This window comes from Eulemur rufifrons, chromosome 3 (assembly GCF_041146395.1).
Source record: "Eulemur rufifrons isolate Redbay chromosome 3, OSU_ERuf_1, whole genome shotgun sequence".
Lineage (NCBI taxonomy): Eukaryota > Metazoa > Chordata > Mammalia > Primates > Lemuridae > Eulemur > Eulemur rufifrons.
The window spans coordinates 58,606,044-58,621,899 of NC_090985.1; the positions used below are offsets into that span (position 1 = coordinate 58,606,044).

Genomic DNA, 15,856 nt, shown 5'->3' on the forward strand with positions numbered 1-15,856 from the left:
TTCTGTAACAGTGCTTCCCAAATCTTGGGGTGCATCAGAGCCACCCAGAGAGCACTGGTAAAACGTAGATGCCTGGGCCCATTCTCAGAGGTTCTGATTACACAGGTCTGGAGTGTGGCCAAGAATTTGCATTTCTTACAAGCTCTAAAGTGGAGCTGATGCTGCTGGTCTGGGACCACACTTTGGGTAACACTGGCCTACAGCAAATGGAAGAGCCAAAATAATTAAAAGGGGTAATTTAATTATTAGATTCTTTGGGTGCATTTGGTTCACTCCCCATACAGTCTTAGAAAGCATTAATCTGTCATATAAATCCCATGTCAACTATTAACCAATTCCATGTGACAGTTCTTCTTCCCAAAAGAGTTCCCTTCTTGGGAGGACCAAACACCACATATGGGAGGACAGGCAGTTACTACACGGTGAGACTGAAGCACCACCTGCTCGGGGTGTCTGCTTGTTCTCATGCCTGGAATCCCATCTGGAAACACTCAGTCCTTCGGATAAAGGCATTGTCATCTCCTGGCATTAAAATGCAAATGGTCTTGGGATAATAACTGCCGCAAACCGAGGACTCACAAACCTGTGCCAAGCCAATGCCCAGCATTTGGCCAACATTACCTTAGCTAATCCTTGCAACCACTCCATGAGGTAGGTATCAGCATCCTCCTTCTACACAGAAGTTAAGCAGCTTGTGGAAAATCACACAGCTGGTAACAAGCCAACCTGTGATTTGGATCCGGGTCTGTTTGATGCCAAAGGCCATACTTCTAACCACTGCCTATATTTATCTTGCAAATGTAGCTTGCAAATTAAACAATAAATTGTCAGCAGGTATGGGGATCATGGCACATCCCACAGTGATTACTGGCTTGTAGAGAAGCACTGAGAGGACCTAAGTTCAATGAGGCATTTGGGACCATTGCAAATTCCTTGACAAAGAAGAGCAAGGTTAGGGTGCTTTAGTAGAGAAGGGATCAACAAGGTAATATCTGCATACACTGCAAGCACCACAAAGACTAAAAGAAAAGTTCAAAAGCTAGCCCTTCTAAGAAAACAAGAGGGGTCAGTGTTGGCCTGGGGGTGGGGAGGGAAGATGATAAACCTTATGGTGCTTCAGCAAATGGCTGCTGAATAGGAGAGAATGTGCAGTGCTTTCTATACTGTTTATGGCAAGTTTTATTTTGCACAGATATTATGGGATTCAATTCTGTTTTAATTGTTATGGGAAGTATGACGGTGGATCCTTTTGTTATCTTTTTTATTTTTTATCTTTTGCATATAATCACCGGTCTGTTAATAGGTTTTTAAATTCAGACTTTTGTAGACGGAGTTTTCATCAAACTGATTGTAGGTCTGAGTGTGATCCTGGAATGCCGTCAAAGGAAATGTTAATTCCTTCACCTTAATTAAGCTTTGCATGCTTGGTAAATTATAACTACCCCTTTTAATTATTTTTTGTATATATTGTTGGAGATTAAAAGGAGTGGCATAATTAATATAAAGATTGCTTCTCTTCTGAAAGGTGCAGATTCTGTCTGGGCTAGTGAAATAATGAGGCTGGAATGCTGAAGACAGCTCTGGGCACTATTGCCAATTCCGTGCGCGCACACCACAGTCTAACAAGATGTTTTTTAAAAAAGCTAAGAACTTAGCAGTTTTAGTTTATATATTTGGGGTCATGATGCTACAAGTCCATTTACAGGGTGGCAACCATGGCACAAGGAGAAAGGACCCTGGAGGTGGAGACACACGGAACTGAATTTAATTTTCTGTCTTCCTCCCACCAATCCTGTGACCTTCAGTGAGTTAAGTGAACCCTCTGAACTTACATTTCCTCAGCTATGAAACAGAGACAAGAGCTCAGAGAACAGAGCCCTGAGAGTCCCATAGTGGATGATGGGACCAATACTCACCCCCATCCTACCTGTCCTCAGACATCGGCTTCCTCCTGTCTGCAAGGCCAAATAGGATCAGCTCAGATTCAAGACACTACAGAGTCATTCTAGGAGCATTCGCTCTGACTTGAAATAGGTAGACTAAATAAACTCTAGTCTAAGTGGGTTCCGAAATTTTTTTCTGTTTTCAAAATCAAAGCAAGCAGCTTCTTAAAAGCTGAATGACTCAAACAGAACTCACTAATGGAGTTCATTATCTCCTTTATAGTGCTTTATGAAGTCAGGGGTAATCTGTATTTCCCTAAATGTGTTGACATTTGAGCTTATTTTTAGGGGTAATAAATGTATTTCCATCATTTGGTCCTGGCCATGGGCAAATAACAAAAACAGAATAATAATAATAACCATTTTTTGAGAGCCAAGTGTGGGCTTGGTCCTGTGCTAAAAATAAACACTTCACAAACATCACACCGCAGACAATTCTCATCAGTAGCTTTTTTTCCATTATTCTCACTTCGTAGAGTAGGAAACAGGCAGACACATTAAGTGCATTCCCCTTCCCTACAGTTAATCTATAAGGGGCCACGCTAAGATTAGAACCTAAGAAGTCCTGTCTGCACCCAAAGCAAGAGCCCTCTGACTTCTGAGATATACAACCTCTCAAATGAGAACCTTTCCACACATAACCCAGAACAAAGATGGCTGAAATTATGAAAACATAACAAGTGACTGGCATAGAGTGACTTTTTGATATTATTAAAGGTATAATTATTAATAATAATATCACTGTTTACTCTCCATGGCTTATTATAATACCCTCATAGATACCATTTAAGACAGAATCTTTTGGAACTTTTTCTTTAGGCTAAATCTAATATTTTATTTGTGTTTGATTTTCTTCCTGTTTCTAGAGAAGTAATTCCATAGGCAACGTTATAGCTTTCAAATTATCTTGACCATAAACTTAGAATATGAAAAACATTTTACACTGTAGCCCATAACTATGTTCCAAATATGCTAGTATTTTTTTATTCTATTTGATTTCATTTTTTAAAGAATGCTAGTCCTGGACAGCAAAGTTGTTTCAGAGTGACAATATAGGTCATATCCTGTGTGTAGACACGTAAACACACATGCATGTGTGTCTATACATGCACCATGGCTTGCAGCTGTGAATTTAGTAACTCAGATGGGCTTAACATTAAACTTTTCTCCTTAGTCCATGTGGCTCAGGGAAATTTAACTTTAAATATTTTATTTCTGGTCCACAAATTTAATTTGAGAATCATAAAAAAGGTACCTGGCACTTTCTGATAGTTTTCTAAATGAATGAAGACATGGACTGTGCTTTGGTACATAACTTGTACACTGTGTGAACCACTCATATATTCCAGTTTTCCATTCTTCATGCTGTTGCTTAATATACTAACACTCTTGGGGGTAGATGTGGGGACTAGAGGTTATAGGCACATAGGATTAGCAGTTCCCAAATGGGTAACCCCCCCATAATCATCTTAGACCTACAAACAGGGCTCCCTCCGCCATAAAACTGTCTAACCTTTCCCACCTCCAGATGTGTTTCCACAAACAATAACATTTGGTTAAGCCAACTCTAATTTATAAAAGAAAATTGAACTCTTTCTCAAATGATGGTACTTTATATTATTATTAATTTCGAGAGTCTCAAGAATTGCTATTCTATAAGACAGTCTCTCCCAAAAGCCCATTCTAGTGTCTAACAACCCTCAGTATCAGAACTGATTTTCAAACACTTATAGTTGTACTTTAGAGTTGCAGACTGAATAGACGCAAACAAAAGAAATGACTTTTTGGTAATTAGTGGTGCAGTACACAGACACGTTACAAAGACTGAAAAAAATCCTCAAGTGGATTATCTTTCACTAAATATGAACCACAAGCCCAACTCCTTCAGCAACTCCAGATGCATTAAGATTAGCCTCCATTTTCAACCTCCCCAATTGCTCCTGGGGGCTCAATCACATATACAGAAATAGTTACCTGACAGAGGAAGATAAATCTGTTACATGCATGATGGGGGATGGGGGTGGGAGGTAGCTCATTGACTATTCTACTTTTCTTATAGGAATGTGTTTTGCATTGGCTGCTATTTGAATGACGTGCTGCTATTCCTGTTTACTTTTACTCATTTTCCATCAATTCTGACGTTATTAAAGGATTCTGATATTATTTCAAAATTGAAATTATAACTCTTTTTAATATATTTCTTTGAGAAGATAAATTTGTCCTTCAAAGGAGGGAAGCTGCTGCTGTTGTTACTATTTACCTTTGTGATGCTGACCACAGCATCTGGGGACTCTAGGTGCAAGGTCATTTGAATCAGCAATGACCTTGGAAAAGCTATGGGACCTTGCCAAGCTGGTTGCCCTACCTGTAAGATGGAGCTATTACAGCACCTACTTCACAGGATTGCTAAACAATGATGAGACTCTCTTTTATTAAGCACTGAGCTATTTGAATACTTGTCTTTTCAAAAGCAGAGAAACTATGGTGGTCCACATTCCTGGAACCTGTTCAAAGAGTTTTCTTTAGATTAGCTTCCCCTTATTTAGGCTTTTATAGCCTCAAAGAGTTTTGGAAAAACTTGGCAAGTTTTAGGTTTTGTAAACAAAGAAGAAAAACTTTAAATTTGCCTAAATTTGCACTTAGGGACATTGCAAAGACACAAATTTGTTTCTATTGAAAGAAACAGGGAGAGAGAAGCTTTTAGAAGATGCTGGAGGCTGGTTAAAAAGACTAGCTGTGTAGCTTTGTTCAGGAAATATATGAGTCTCACAAAACTATTGGACTGTATCTCCAGGTACTTTTTGTCATTTTTAAGTCAATCCAATAATACTAAAAAATGTAAGACTATGGAAGTACCTGAGGTTTCATCACTAAATGCAAATAATTAGGTCCTTAGCAAAAAAACATGAAATCTAATAAAAGTGTAAGTTCCATGTTTGAAATGAAAGCATGATGTTATAGCTATGGATGTAGCAAAGGTCCCACCAACTAGGAGAAAAACAACTCGGTGCCCAGTAAATGTGGGAACAAAAAGATGGAAGACAGGAAATACAGCATTTTACAGTACTGAACATGGTAGGTCTACTAGCAGTTTTAGGGATGTGTGTGCGTGTGTGTGAGTGTGTGTGTGTATGTATGTGTTTTAATTTTGAAATCTCATCTAAACCAGTATCTCTTTATGGGCTAGCTCTACCCTTTCACTAAAACAGACTTGCAGAGGGGTCTTCAAGCATCCATTCTATGCTCTCCTCCTCTCCGTAACATTCCTTCTGATTAACCACTCAGGGCTATAAAATTGCCAGAAATAAGAAAACTATCAGAAAAGTCTTATTAAACAATAATGTCCTGGAACCAGATAAACAGACTTCCCAGGGGCAGTGAAAAAAATGGTTAAGGGCCACATTAATTGTAAGTTTTAATATCCAAATCTAGCTACTCTTTTTTTGAAAGTTTTTCTTTAAACAATTTCTCGTTTGCTTGCTTCAGGGAAACAGTAATAATTTTTAGTTAAGTTTAAAAGAAGAAATTTCTCCTGGTTTATCAGTATGTATATTATGTTTCTATGCTAGCAATTACATCTTAAAGGTGTCTAGGTTTTATCAAAAGGTCTATGGTATAATAAAATAATGTTTAAATATAAGAAATTAAAACATCAAAAGCACATGTAGCCTCCTAGCATCTAGAAAAATATACTACCAAAGATGATCTTTCAGCATGAAAGAGGAGAGTCCAATCCCAGCTAGATTTCCGATTTAACTAGACTCATGCCTGTTTACCAGAACTGTCACCTAAATACACAAACAACACATGGCAATGTGCTCATTAACTATGTAACATTGGTTGGGCATCTATTCTGTGCCAGGTTCTGTACTAGGTGCTGTACAAAGGTAAAAAAAAAAAAACTCCATTCAAAAATTCAGCATCTAGCCCGGGCATGGTGGCTCACACCTGTAATCCTAGCACTTTAGGAGGCTGAGGTAGGAGGATGGCTTGAAGCCAGGAGTTCTAGAGCAGCCAGAGCAAGAGCAAGACCCCATCTCTACAAAACAATTAGCCAGGCGTGTGTGCCTGCAATCCTAGCTACTCGGGAGGCTTTGGTAGGAGGACTGCTTGAGCTCAGGAGGTGGAGGTTGCAGTGGGCTATGATGATGCCACTGGACTCTAGCCTGGGCAGAGCCGGATTCTATCTCAAAAAAAAAAAAAAAAAAATTCAGCATCTAGTGGGATGGACAGAATCCAAACTGATGACCCAAGTGAAACATGGTAAAGTGCTATTGTCAAAACCTAATCCAATGTCCATGGACTACCTGGGAAGATTAGGAAAAGCTCACCCAAGTGGGGAGAAGGGAACAAGGTCTTAAGGTGTAAGATGTCTTCCAGGTGAAGGAGGGAGGAAAGGACATTCTAGGCAAGGAGGACCCTAGAGAAGGAACAATGGGGAGGCTGAAAGTAAATAGGAAAAAGTAGTGAGAAATGGAATTACCCCTACGGATTTGGCAATTAAAAATATTAATAAAAGACAGAATACACTGGGTTGAGACATGAGCAATAGTTTAAGATGTGAAGCAGAAAGTGTAGGCTCCTTTTAAGAAATGTGGCGTGGAAGGAAAAGTGGAGAACCCAGCAGTAGATTAAAAGAGAGTTTGCAGGGATCGGGGACTGGGGTTGGGGCTGGGATTTGGACCCTTCCCTAGGGGGAAGCAGGAGGACTCCTGGGTCCAGCGGGGGAAATGATTCTCCCTAGGGGTGTTGGCTGCAACAGAATGAGTTTCTAGGATTCACACTGAGACATGCGTGCAATAAATGAGAACCCACAGTGGCTCAATTATTATTGAAAAATTTCTGCCTGAACAAATATTAAATGGAAAGAATACTTGCATTTTACAGCATTTTAAATTACTTAACCTTCATAGCCTACCACACTTTTATCACATAAATGTTTTATAACCAAAGTTGAAGATGAAAAGGAATTTTCAATAGCTACAGCTCCAACACTTCTCTATAAAACAGAGCCGTCTTATACCGCCTGTGCGTGTGGTGACAGCTGGAGCTGATGAAGCAGAGAGGAAGAGTCTGGAGCAGCATGAGGGGCAGCTCCCGGCCCGCCCTGCAGGCAGGTTCCCCCTGCACAGGTCCTGGGGCGGAAGCAGAGATGGAGCTCGGCTTCTGACTTAGCTCTGCCTCACAGCCTGGACTCTCCCCAGCCCTCGGGTTTTGTTTTCAAAGTTGGGGGCTCTCAAGAGGTTTGGTTTGGCTTTTAATCAAATTTACTTTTCATATCTATTCAGCAGTATGGAAACAGCCTAGAAAAACATCTAAAAATGAAATTCCATTTACTTGAGTAATTTTTAAAGGAGAGAAGACCCATATTTTTCAGACTGCAGGGAGAAATTGGGTTTGGATAATTCTGGGGGAAGGACGCCCCTCGGACCAGAGAACTGAAGTAGGCGGGAGGGTGGGAGGAGAGAATGGCCAGTTGCCGTGTGCTCTTGTCTCCTAGGCCTGTGTGGCCCACAAATTCACACTCCCTGGCTACCTGGCTGGCTACCTGACCTCTGAAAAGGCAGAAGTTGTCTCTTCCCACATACCACCTCGAATCTCCACCCTCCCACTTTTCTGCAGAGCTCTCAGAGTGGCCCAGCCCAGGACTGGCTATAAACACTACAAGAAAGCACGCTGCAGGCACACCCAAAGCCAGTTTCCTCTAAAAAAAAAAAAAAAAAAAAAAAAGCTCAAAGCAAAAAATATTATTTAATTGTAAGGAAAATTCCTATTTGAAAGTGGAGTATGCCTCCAGATTGAAAAGAGCTTCTAGGCCAGGACAGAACAGCCAGGCTGAAAAATTCACCGTGGTCAGCTAAACTCTGTGTTCGAGAGTCGTTGGAAGGGCTTCCTTTGACCCGCACAAAGAGGACTGAGGAGAATCTAACTTGAAGAAGTGTTTTGATTTCATTGAAACCTAAGTTTTCACGGAAAGCTTTACCTTAATATAAAACTTATCAACAAAGCACAATTTAAAAATCAGCTCTTAAGAAATACATTTGTCTTAGGACACAGATGAAAATCCTATAATCACATGCTAATAACTGAAAATGTACTATAATTGCCTGCAAATTGCCATGGAAAACTACAGGATTAATATTAACAATGTAACTAATAAATCCTGATATGGGAAAGATTATTGTGAATGAGAATTTAAGACAGAGATTGAATAAAGGGCGTACAGTTGGTTTCACAATTAACTACAACCTCTGTCAATAATGGCTACCCTGGATGTGTCTGTAGAGTAACGATGCTTATTCGGACGTGCTTGTGGAATCCAGCTCACTGCATCACAACCCATATCGCCCATTCTGAAGTACAAAACCTGTGATGTGCATTGTTTTGGAACATCTGCACCGCAAAGCAGTAAAAGAATTCTTAATTCTGTTCAGTGGAGAGAAATTATATGTAAATGTGCTACAAATTAACTGTTGTAGCTTCTAGTTTTTAATTCTGTGAAGTGAATATAAGTTATTCAACGTCTTCTGATTTTCCTTCTTCATTGAAAGGTAACAAATAGAAAAACATGCCTTCCCCAGAGAGTGGCTTTGGAATTATCCGCTGTATGAGGAGTCTTGATTAACATCTAGTTCAGTTCATTTTTTAATTTGTGATTCATTTCAAATATATATATATATATATATATATATATATATATTTTTTTTTTTTTTTTTGAGACAGAGTCTCACTCTGTTGCCCGGGCTAGAGTGAGTGCCGTGGCGTCAGCCTAGCTCACAGCAACCTCAAACTCCTGGGCTTAAGCGATCCTACTGCCTCAGCCTCCCAAGTAGCTGGGACTACAGGCATGCGGGCCACCATTCCTGGCTAATTTTTCCTATATATATTTTTAGTTGGCCAGATAATTTCTTTCTGTTTTTTAGTAGAGACGAGGTCTCGCTCTTGCTCAGGCTGCATTTCAAATATTTTTAAAATGGCTCACACACCTGTGCAAAACTGGGTAACCACACTGTGTGAGTCCCAGGGAACCCCCTCCCTGCTCTATGTGTAGATGGGTACTTCAAAATCAACTGCCCCTGGCTGAACTCAGTACCTGGCCAACCTCTGCTTTTCCAGCACTGGCCACGTGTCTGCTCTGGTCGGTCTCCAGTCTCTCGGGGCAGGGCATCCACCCAGTTAGCAAAGGTGCGCTTTTCTTTCATGATCCTTTTCTTTCCCCACAGCCAGTCAGTCATCAAGGCTCTATCAGCCCTGCTGTTTGTCTCTCATTCCCGGTCAGCCTTGTACTTCCCCTTGGCAATGCATGTCTTCTGAGTGCTTGTCTGTCACCCGCTGGCCCCATCTCCAGTCTCTCCCCCACTGCCTCCCATCCCCCAGGAAGCCCAGAATGACCTCTCTGAAATACAGATATCAACCCACTACAATCCTGCCATCAATCCTCAATGGTTATCCAAAGCCTCCAAAATCAAGTACTGTGACTCATTAAAGAGAAATTTCATTTCATCACAGGATTCTATTTGCCTATTACGTCTGCACATTCTCCACTGTCTGTCCTTATCAGAGTTCTGGGAGGACTGATGGGCAAATTTAACACAGCCACTTGGATGAATGGCAATATGTCAGTCAATTGCTATTATCCCTCTCCTCCATATCCCTGGGTCTCTAAAATCCACTTTGTCCAATCATAGAAAAATATAGATTCTCTAAAAACAAAGTATGCAATATAAAAACATATAAACACCCCCCCAACACACACACACACACACACACACACACACACACACTCTTACTTGACTATCTCCCCAACAAAACTGCAAAACAAGATTTTGTGTAACCAAGATAGTGTTAAAGCAGCAGAGGATGAGAATCTCAACATCTGAATGGTGATTGATGTTCCTCTGCAAAGACTCTGGGGTGGATGTTTGCAGAGGAACTGAAATAGCATTTCCACGACATTCTACCTGCAGCTCTGAGGTTTGGCACCAGGACTCATGTGGCAAGAGAGAGTGGAGCTCTAACACCTGGAGCTTATTGGGTCTGTGGACTCCTCTCCTCCCTCCCAGGCTCAGCCGACCTCCAGAGCTTCAGCCTGCTTCCACATGGAAACAGCCTAACCAGAGCTTCTTTTAGAGCTTGAGACCAATAAATTCCATCCATGCTTCATATCCCTGCCACTCCAAGATTCTCCTTAAAGAAAGCAAGCCTTTCCACAGCCCCATTTACTTGGGACTTCCTTCTTTCATTTGAATGGATTAACACTCTCACTAGCATGCGTGAGGATACCCAGCCTCCTGCCTTTGCTGATAGTCTTATCAGACTTTATAAAATAATTTGCAATCTCATTTTTATTTTTTATTTTTTTGTCTTGATCACCGTACCTCTGCAAGTGCTATTTCCAAGGCTTGCAGCATCCGTTCCTACTTTTCTGACCTCATATGCCCTTGTTATCCTTTCAGGCAGGTCTCAGAAACATCTCTGGGGAACGCTCCTCTATGCTGCTGCTTACCATGTGAAGTCTTAGCTGTTCATTTTCTTGCCCCTGGACTGGAGCAGTCTGAATTCAGGGCTCTGCCTTAATTACATTTGAATCGTCAGTGCCTAATAAAGGGTCTGGCACATAGCAGGTGTTCAATAAATAAATATGGAACGACTATGCCTTTACTCGAACTGGTGTTAACTAATATGGGACCACACTAACTCCATGTCTCTTTATAAAGGAGCTTTCACACTCAGAGACAATGAAACTACAAACATAATTTAAGTAGCTATTCCACATAGGAGATATAACTGACATAGGAATGTTCCTGGGACTATAGAATGTAAACTTATTTATGACCTTGAATAATTGTTGTTATTCAAGGAGCTTACAAGAAAGAACTTGTGAGGCTTGGAGAAATCTGCTTGTGTGTTTTGAAAAGCACTTGGGGCTGGGTTTGTTTGGTTTACTTTTATCAAATTAGAGCTAATTGCTAATGTTTTCTTCCCCTGCCTCCAACTCCTGCCAAACAGTTTATGACCTAATGCACAAGAACCGTATATCTAAACTGGCGCTCACAAATATCAGAGCTGGCAGCGGCCAAGAGTCCCACCACCCAGACTGTAAAACGTCCTCCATGTCTGGAGGAGGCGCGTACTGAAGGATCAGGATGTTCGAGGTTCAGTCAGTCTCCATGGAATCAGCACCTGGTGCATGCCAAGAACCAGCTAGGGGTGGGATACAAAGGTGACATACAGTGGAGAGAGGACATCAAATTAAAAAAAGGGGGGGGTGTGCAAATTCTAGCATTCTAGGGTTTCCATCCCACCTACACCATTTACGAGGTGTGTGAACTTAGGTAAAATTCTTACCCCTCACTGTCTCAGCTTTTAAACAACAAAACGGGTTGTTTGAGGATGAAAGGCAAAATGTCTGATGTAGCTAAAGAGCCTGGACATAGGAGGCAGTAAGCACACGGCAGCTGTGGTTAAGACACCACTCACTCCTTCAAGAGGCCTGCCTGCTGCCAGGATAGCGGCAGCTTCACGCACACGTTCACTCACTCATTCACTCATGAAGTATGTCTCAGGCCCTGTGCTGAGCACGAGGGCTAAAGCAGGGAACAAAAGAGACAGGTCTCCGCTCTTGTGGCGCTCGCCTTCTAGTAGGAGGGGGAGGCAATAAGAAATAGAAACATAAATAAATAACATGTTGGGTGGTGAGGAGTGCTCTGAAGTCAAACAATGGGAAAAGAGATAGAGAGTGATAAGGGTGTGCTGTTCCAGTAAGGTGACAGGGATGTTTCTCTGATGAGGCTATGAAGAAGTGAGGGAACAAGCGGTGTGAATACCCATCCAAAGAGCATCCCAGGCAGAGGGGTAGCCATGCAGGGACAGCCTCCTGGGGAGCCTGCAGAGCCAAGGCTCCAAGGCCTCTGAGGAGCGGCCTCCTTCCCTTTGCCCCCAGCTGTAGGATCCCACTCTTCTTGGCATGGACCCACAGACACAACCCCGATGGGGACGCTGGGGGGCCTCTGCCTCAGGCAGCTGGCACGCCAGCACACCGAGGGGCTGCACAGAGCATTAGGTGTAGGAGATGAGGGGCAGCCTCAAAGAACCAGTGACTCCCTCGTCCAATTGAGATAAGTGTACACAAGGAAATACGCCAGAATGTTTGCCAGGCATCACTATTACAGGATGCAGGAGATGATGCACATCCCTAAGTGTGAGTGCTGAGGGGATGCCAGGCAAAGGAAAGACACAACTGGAGGCGAGAGCCCCGTGGGTGAAGGCTTGAATTGCAGGCAGAGAGGCAGGGTGCAGGAGGGAGGCGCAAGCACCTCTGAAAGTGAGATGGAAAAATTTCCCATGCCAATACACACAAAACTGTGTTGTGCACAATTGGGAATTTGAGGGTCCCTGAAAGCCCATCATGCACAGACTCAAAGAGCCACTGGTTAAGAACCCTTTTATCTAAGGAGACCTCATCTTGGTCTCTAACTCTAGCTTCAGGGTCAATACCTGGATGGCTCAGCTGAACTTGGGGAACGTAGATGCTGGTGCAGATTCTGAAACTGCGAGCGACTTTTAAGCCCTGCCTTTGACCTCCAGCTTCATGGAGGTTTTGAAAAAGAAATGCATTAAATAATTTTGGATTCTTCCTTTTCTTGGCTAGGCCATTCATTAGAAGGTTCTCAACCCAAATTGGCAAATGCATAGTGCATGTGCCGTCTGCCTTCCTTCACCCTCAGCAGGCGCTGATAACCCTCTGCAATACTCCTGGTGGAGCCAAGTGGTGGCCTCAACACCACACTCCGGAGTCACTGCAGATGGTGACACGTGACACACAGACATCTGTGCTATCATAGCATCAGCCCTTCTTTCTACTGGAAGTGGTGTTTACAACCCACTGGTAGAGGAACGCACAGTTTGATTTTTTTTTTTTTTTTTTTTTACTTAGCAAAAGAATGAATTATATGGGATTTTTGCGTATTTTCTCACTCTGTGAGTGGTTGTTAGGTTGAGGTTAGGAATAGAGACCGTGTTCAGAAAATACATGTTCCATCTAAGCTAAGGAGCTGATTTATGGGGTTGAAAGTCCGTAGCCCAGCTACCCCTGAAGCTACTTAGCAAAAGTCAGAGATATCGAAGATAAAGCATGTGTCTATGGATGTGCGTGTGTGTGTGTGTGTGTGTGTGTGTGCTCACACGTGTGTATAGGGAGAAAAGTCTGAAAGCAGGCAGGAGGTATTAAAGAAGAAAGATAAGATTTGAAGTCTTACAAAATCTGAAAAATCACTCTGGTCTCAGAAGAGTAAACCCTGTAACAATGTCAAAGTCGAATCAACAAGTATGCCAGTAAAATGCTCTTATGATTTGCCTTATCTGGACCTAGTCCATATTTCTATTTAATTGCCCCTCTCATTTTCTTGGGTAATAATTATAAGGCTAACTTTTCAAATAAAGTAAAATTGTTCCTCTGCTGTATGCAGATTTGTTACGAAGCAAGTTAAGGCAAGTGTTCCCAACCCCCCTTATCCTGGGGAGTCACTAGGACCCAGCCAGTTGGGGGTTCATGTAACATCCCAGGTTGGGAAGACTGTTCCTATCCCAGCTCTTGCACTAAATCACTGATAGGGTGGGTCGTGAGCCTTTCTAGGCTTCCGTTTCCTTGTTTATTAGATAAATATGTTTGACTAGCTAATAGAATGGGTGTGTATCTGTGATGGGGGCTGGGGAGTGGCTTAACTATTTTGCAGGATGAATCAGTAACTATTAATAGTTATGTTCTATGGTGAGTCTGTAACCCGAACTTAGGCACTAAATGCTCTGCCATTGGTCAAGGAGCCCTAGCAAGGGTGAAATAGAAAGTCTGAAGAACCCCATTGCAGGGTGTAAGAAATCAAAGCACACATCCCTTGGATGGCTCAGCAATACCTTCTGATATTCAATGTGATAGAAACCTTCACTTTGCCTGCACTCACTGGGACTGCTGCCTCTTGGTGTGCAAAATCATAACAGTCTTTGTATGAGAAATGACTTATTTCTTACTGAAACAGCATGTAGATAAAGTGTTAAAATTACTTAGAAACACATATGTCACCATCTGTGTTTGAAAGTCATTTTTGGAAACTTTTTTTTTTTTTTTTGTGAGATAGAGTTCCACTCTGTTGCCACCCAGGGTAGATGCCACCCAGTGGCATCAGCATAGCTCACTGCAACCTCAAACTCATGGGCTCAAGCGATCCTCCTGCCTCAGCCTTCTGTAGCTGGGACTATAGGTGTGTGCCATCATGCTTGGCTAATTTTTTCCATTTTTCATAGAGAAAGGGTCTCATTCTTGCTCAGGATGGTTTCGAACTCCTGACCTCAAGCAATCCTCCCACCTCAGCCTCCCAGAGTGCTAGGATTACAGGTGTGAGCCACTGCACGCAGACAACCTTTGGAAACTTTAAGATCCGTTCTCTGATTTCCCCTACTTTGTATCTGAGAGGCTGATTCCTGTACACATTTCCTAGAGTCACGTGCCTACTGGCTTCAGGTTAAATTCTGCCAGTGGGAAGCGACGGCAGGAGATCCAGAGGTCAGGAGAAGCCAGGGCATTTCTCCTCTTTTCTCTTGGCATAGAGAGTGTCTCTGTGGATCTGCCTCCCACTGGGAAGCTGCTCCCTCTGTGGTCCCAGCTCCTGCTGGGTGGCTCCTCTAACACACACCTCCTTTTCCCTTTGATTCTCCAGCCCTGCAGGTACTAGCTGGATTGCCTCGCCATGCCTTCAGCCTTTCCAACCTTGGCAATGAATGCCTTCCACTGAACTACTAGGCATGGGCTCTGCCTTCCCAACCAGACCTTGGGTGATGCACTATTCAGGGGGCTATTGGTCTCCAGAGAACACATCATGGTTAGGAGAGTGCAGAGTCCTGGAAATGAATGTGGCAGATTCACTCCTTCAGACTGGCAGGGAAGGTCTGTCTGATGGTCCATTTGCCTGACCACCTAGTACTCCTTGTGCTAGGCATATGTTGGAGTAGAAGGAACACTGGATGGACGAGAGAACTAGAAACTCATTGTGTAGTCACATGACCTTTGCCAAGTGCCTCAGAGCCACAAAAACTCAGGTTAATTCATGTTACAGAAGTAAGAGTTCATCTAGCCTACTGACTGCCTATTTGGCTCAAACAGGGAGAGCATGGAAACATGTTTTGGAAACCGAAATGGTCATTGAAAATCTCAACGTATAACTATAATTAATTATATGGGACACAGTTGACGTTCATGAAACAGAAAATGTTTTGCTCTTGGCTTAGCCCAATTTTCATTTCTCAGCCTGACGTGTACTAAATGTCCTAACACAGGAAAACTGCATCAGCCAGTGCCTGGCACATCAGGAGGGCCGTGTGGCTCCTGGCTGAGATTACTGCACTGGGCTCCCCTTGGCATGGAAGCAAAATGTCAGCTTATCAAGGACTGTGCAGGGAGGCCGAGGTCAACTTACCAATGTCAAGGACCCTCTGCTTCGCCGTATGCTGCCGAGAGTGCCAGTACTTCCAGTATTTAAGCTGCTCGTCTCGGTTTTTGTCTTCACTGAAGACCACCATCACCACGCTCTGCGGAGAGGAGAATCGTGCAGCTTACTTTCTGTTCAGGGCCTCTGCTGCCTCAGGCTCCAGTTCTGGGAGTTCTGTGACAGGGGTCTTTCTGTTATGTTGCTTTTCTGGCTTTAGAAAAGCCCAGACAAGCTCCCTTGTAAGGTCTGTTTGGTTTTAAAATGGTCTTAAAAAATGATTAGGGGCCGGGTGTGGTGACTCATGCCTGTAATCCTAGCACTCAAGGAGGCTGAGGTGGGAGGATCATGTAAGGTCAGGAGTTCAAGATCAGACTCAGCAAGAGAACCCATCTCTACTAAAAATAGAAATTAGCCAGCCAACTAAACTAGAAA

The 15,856-nt window shown here is 42.8% G+C and overlaps 1 protein-coding gene across 1 annotated transcript in view; it reads right to left on the reverse strand.

Moving 5' to 3' along the window:
- Window positions 1-15,856, reverse strand: part of GRHL2 (grainyhead like transcription factor 2) — a 116,982-nt gene that overhangs the window by 70,456 nt on the left and 30,670 nt on the right. The window contains exon 6 of the mRNA XM_069466166.1: window positions 15,413-15,524. Within this exon, the coding sequence (XP_069322267.1) occupies window positions 15,413-15,524 (112 nt within the window). The remainder of the gene's footprint in view (window positions 1-15,412; window positions 15,525-15,856) is intronic.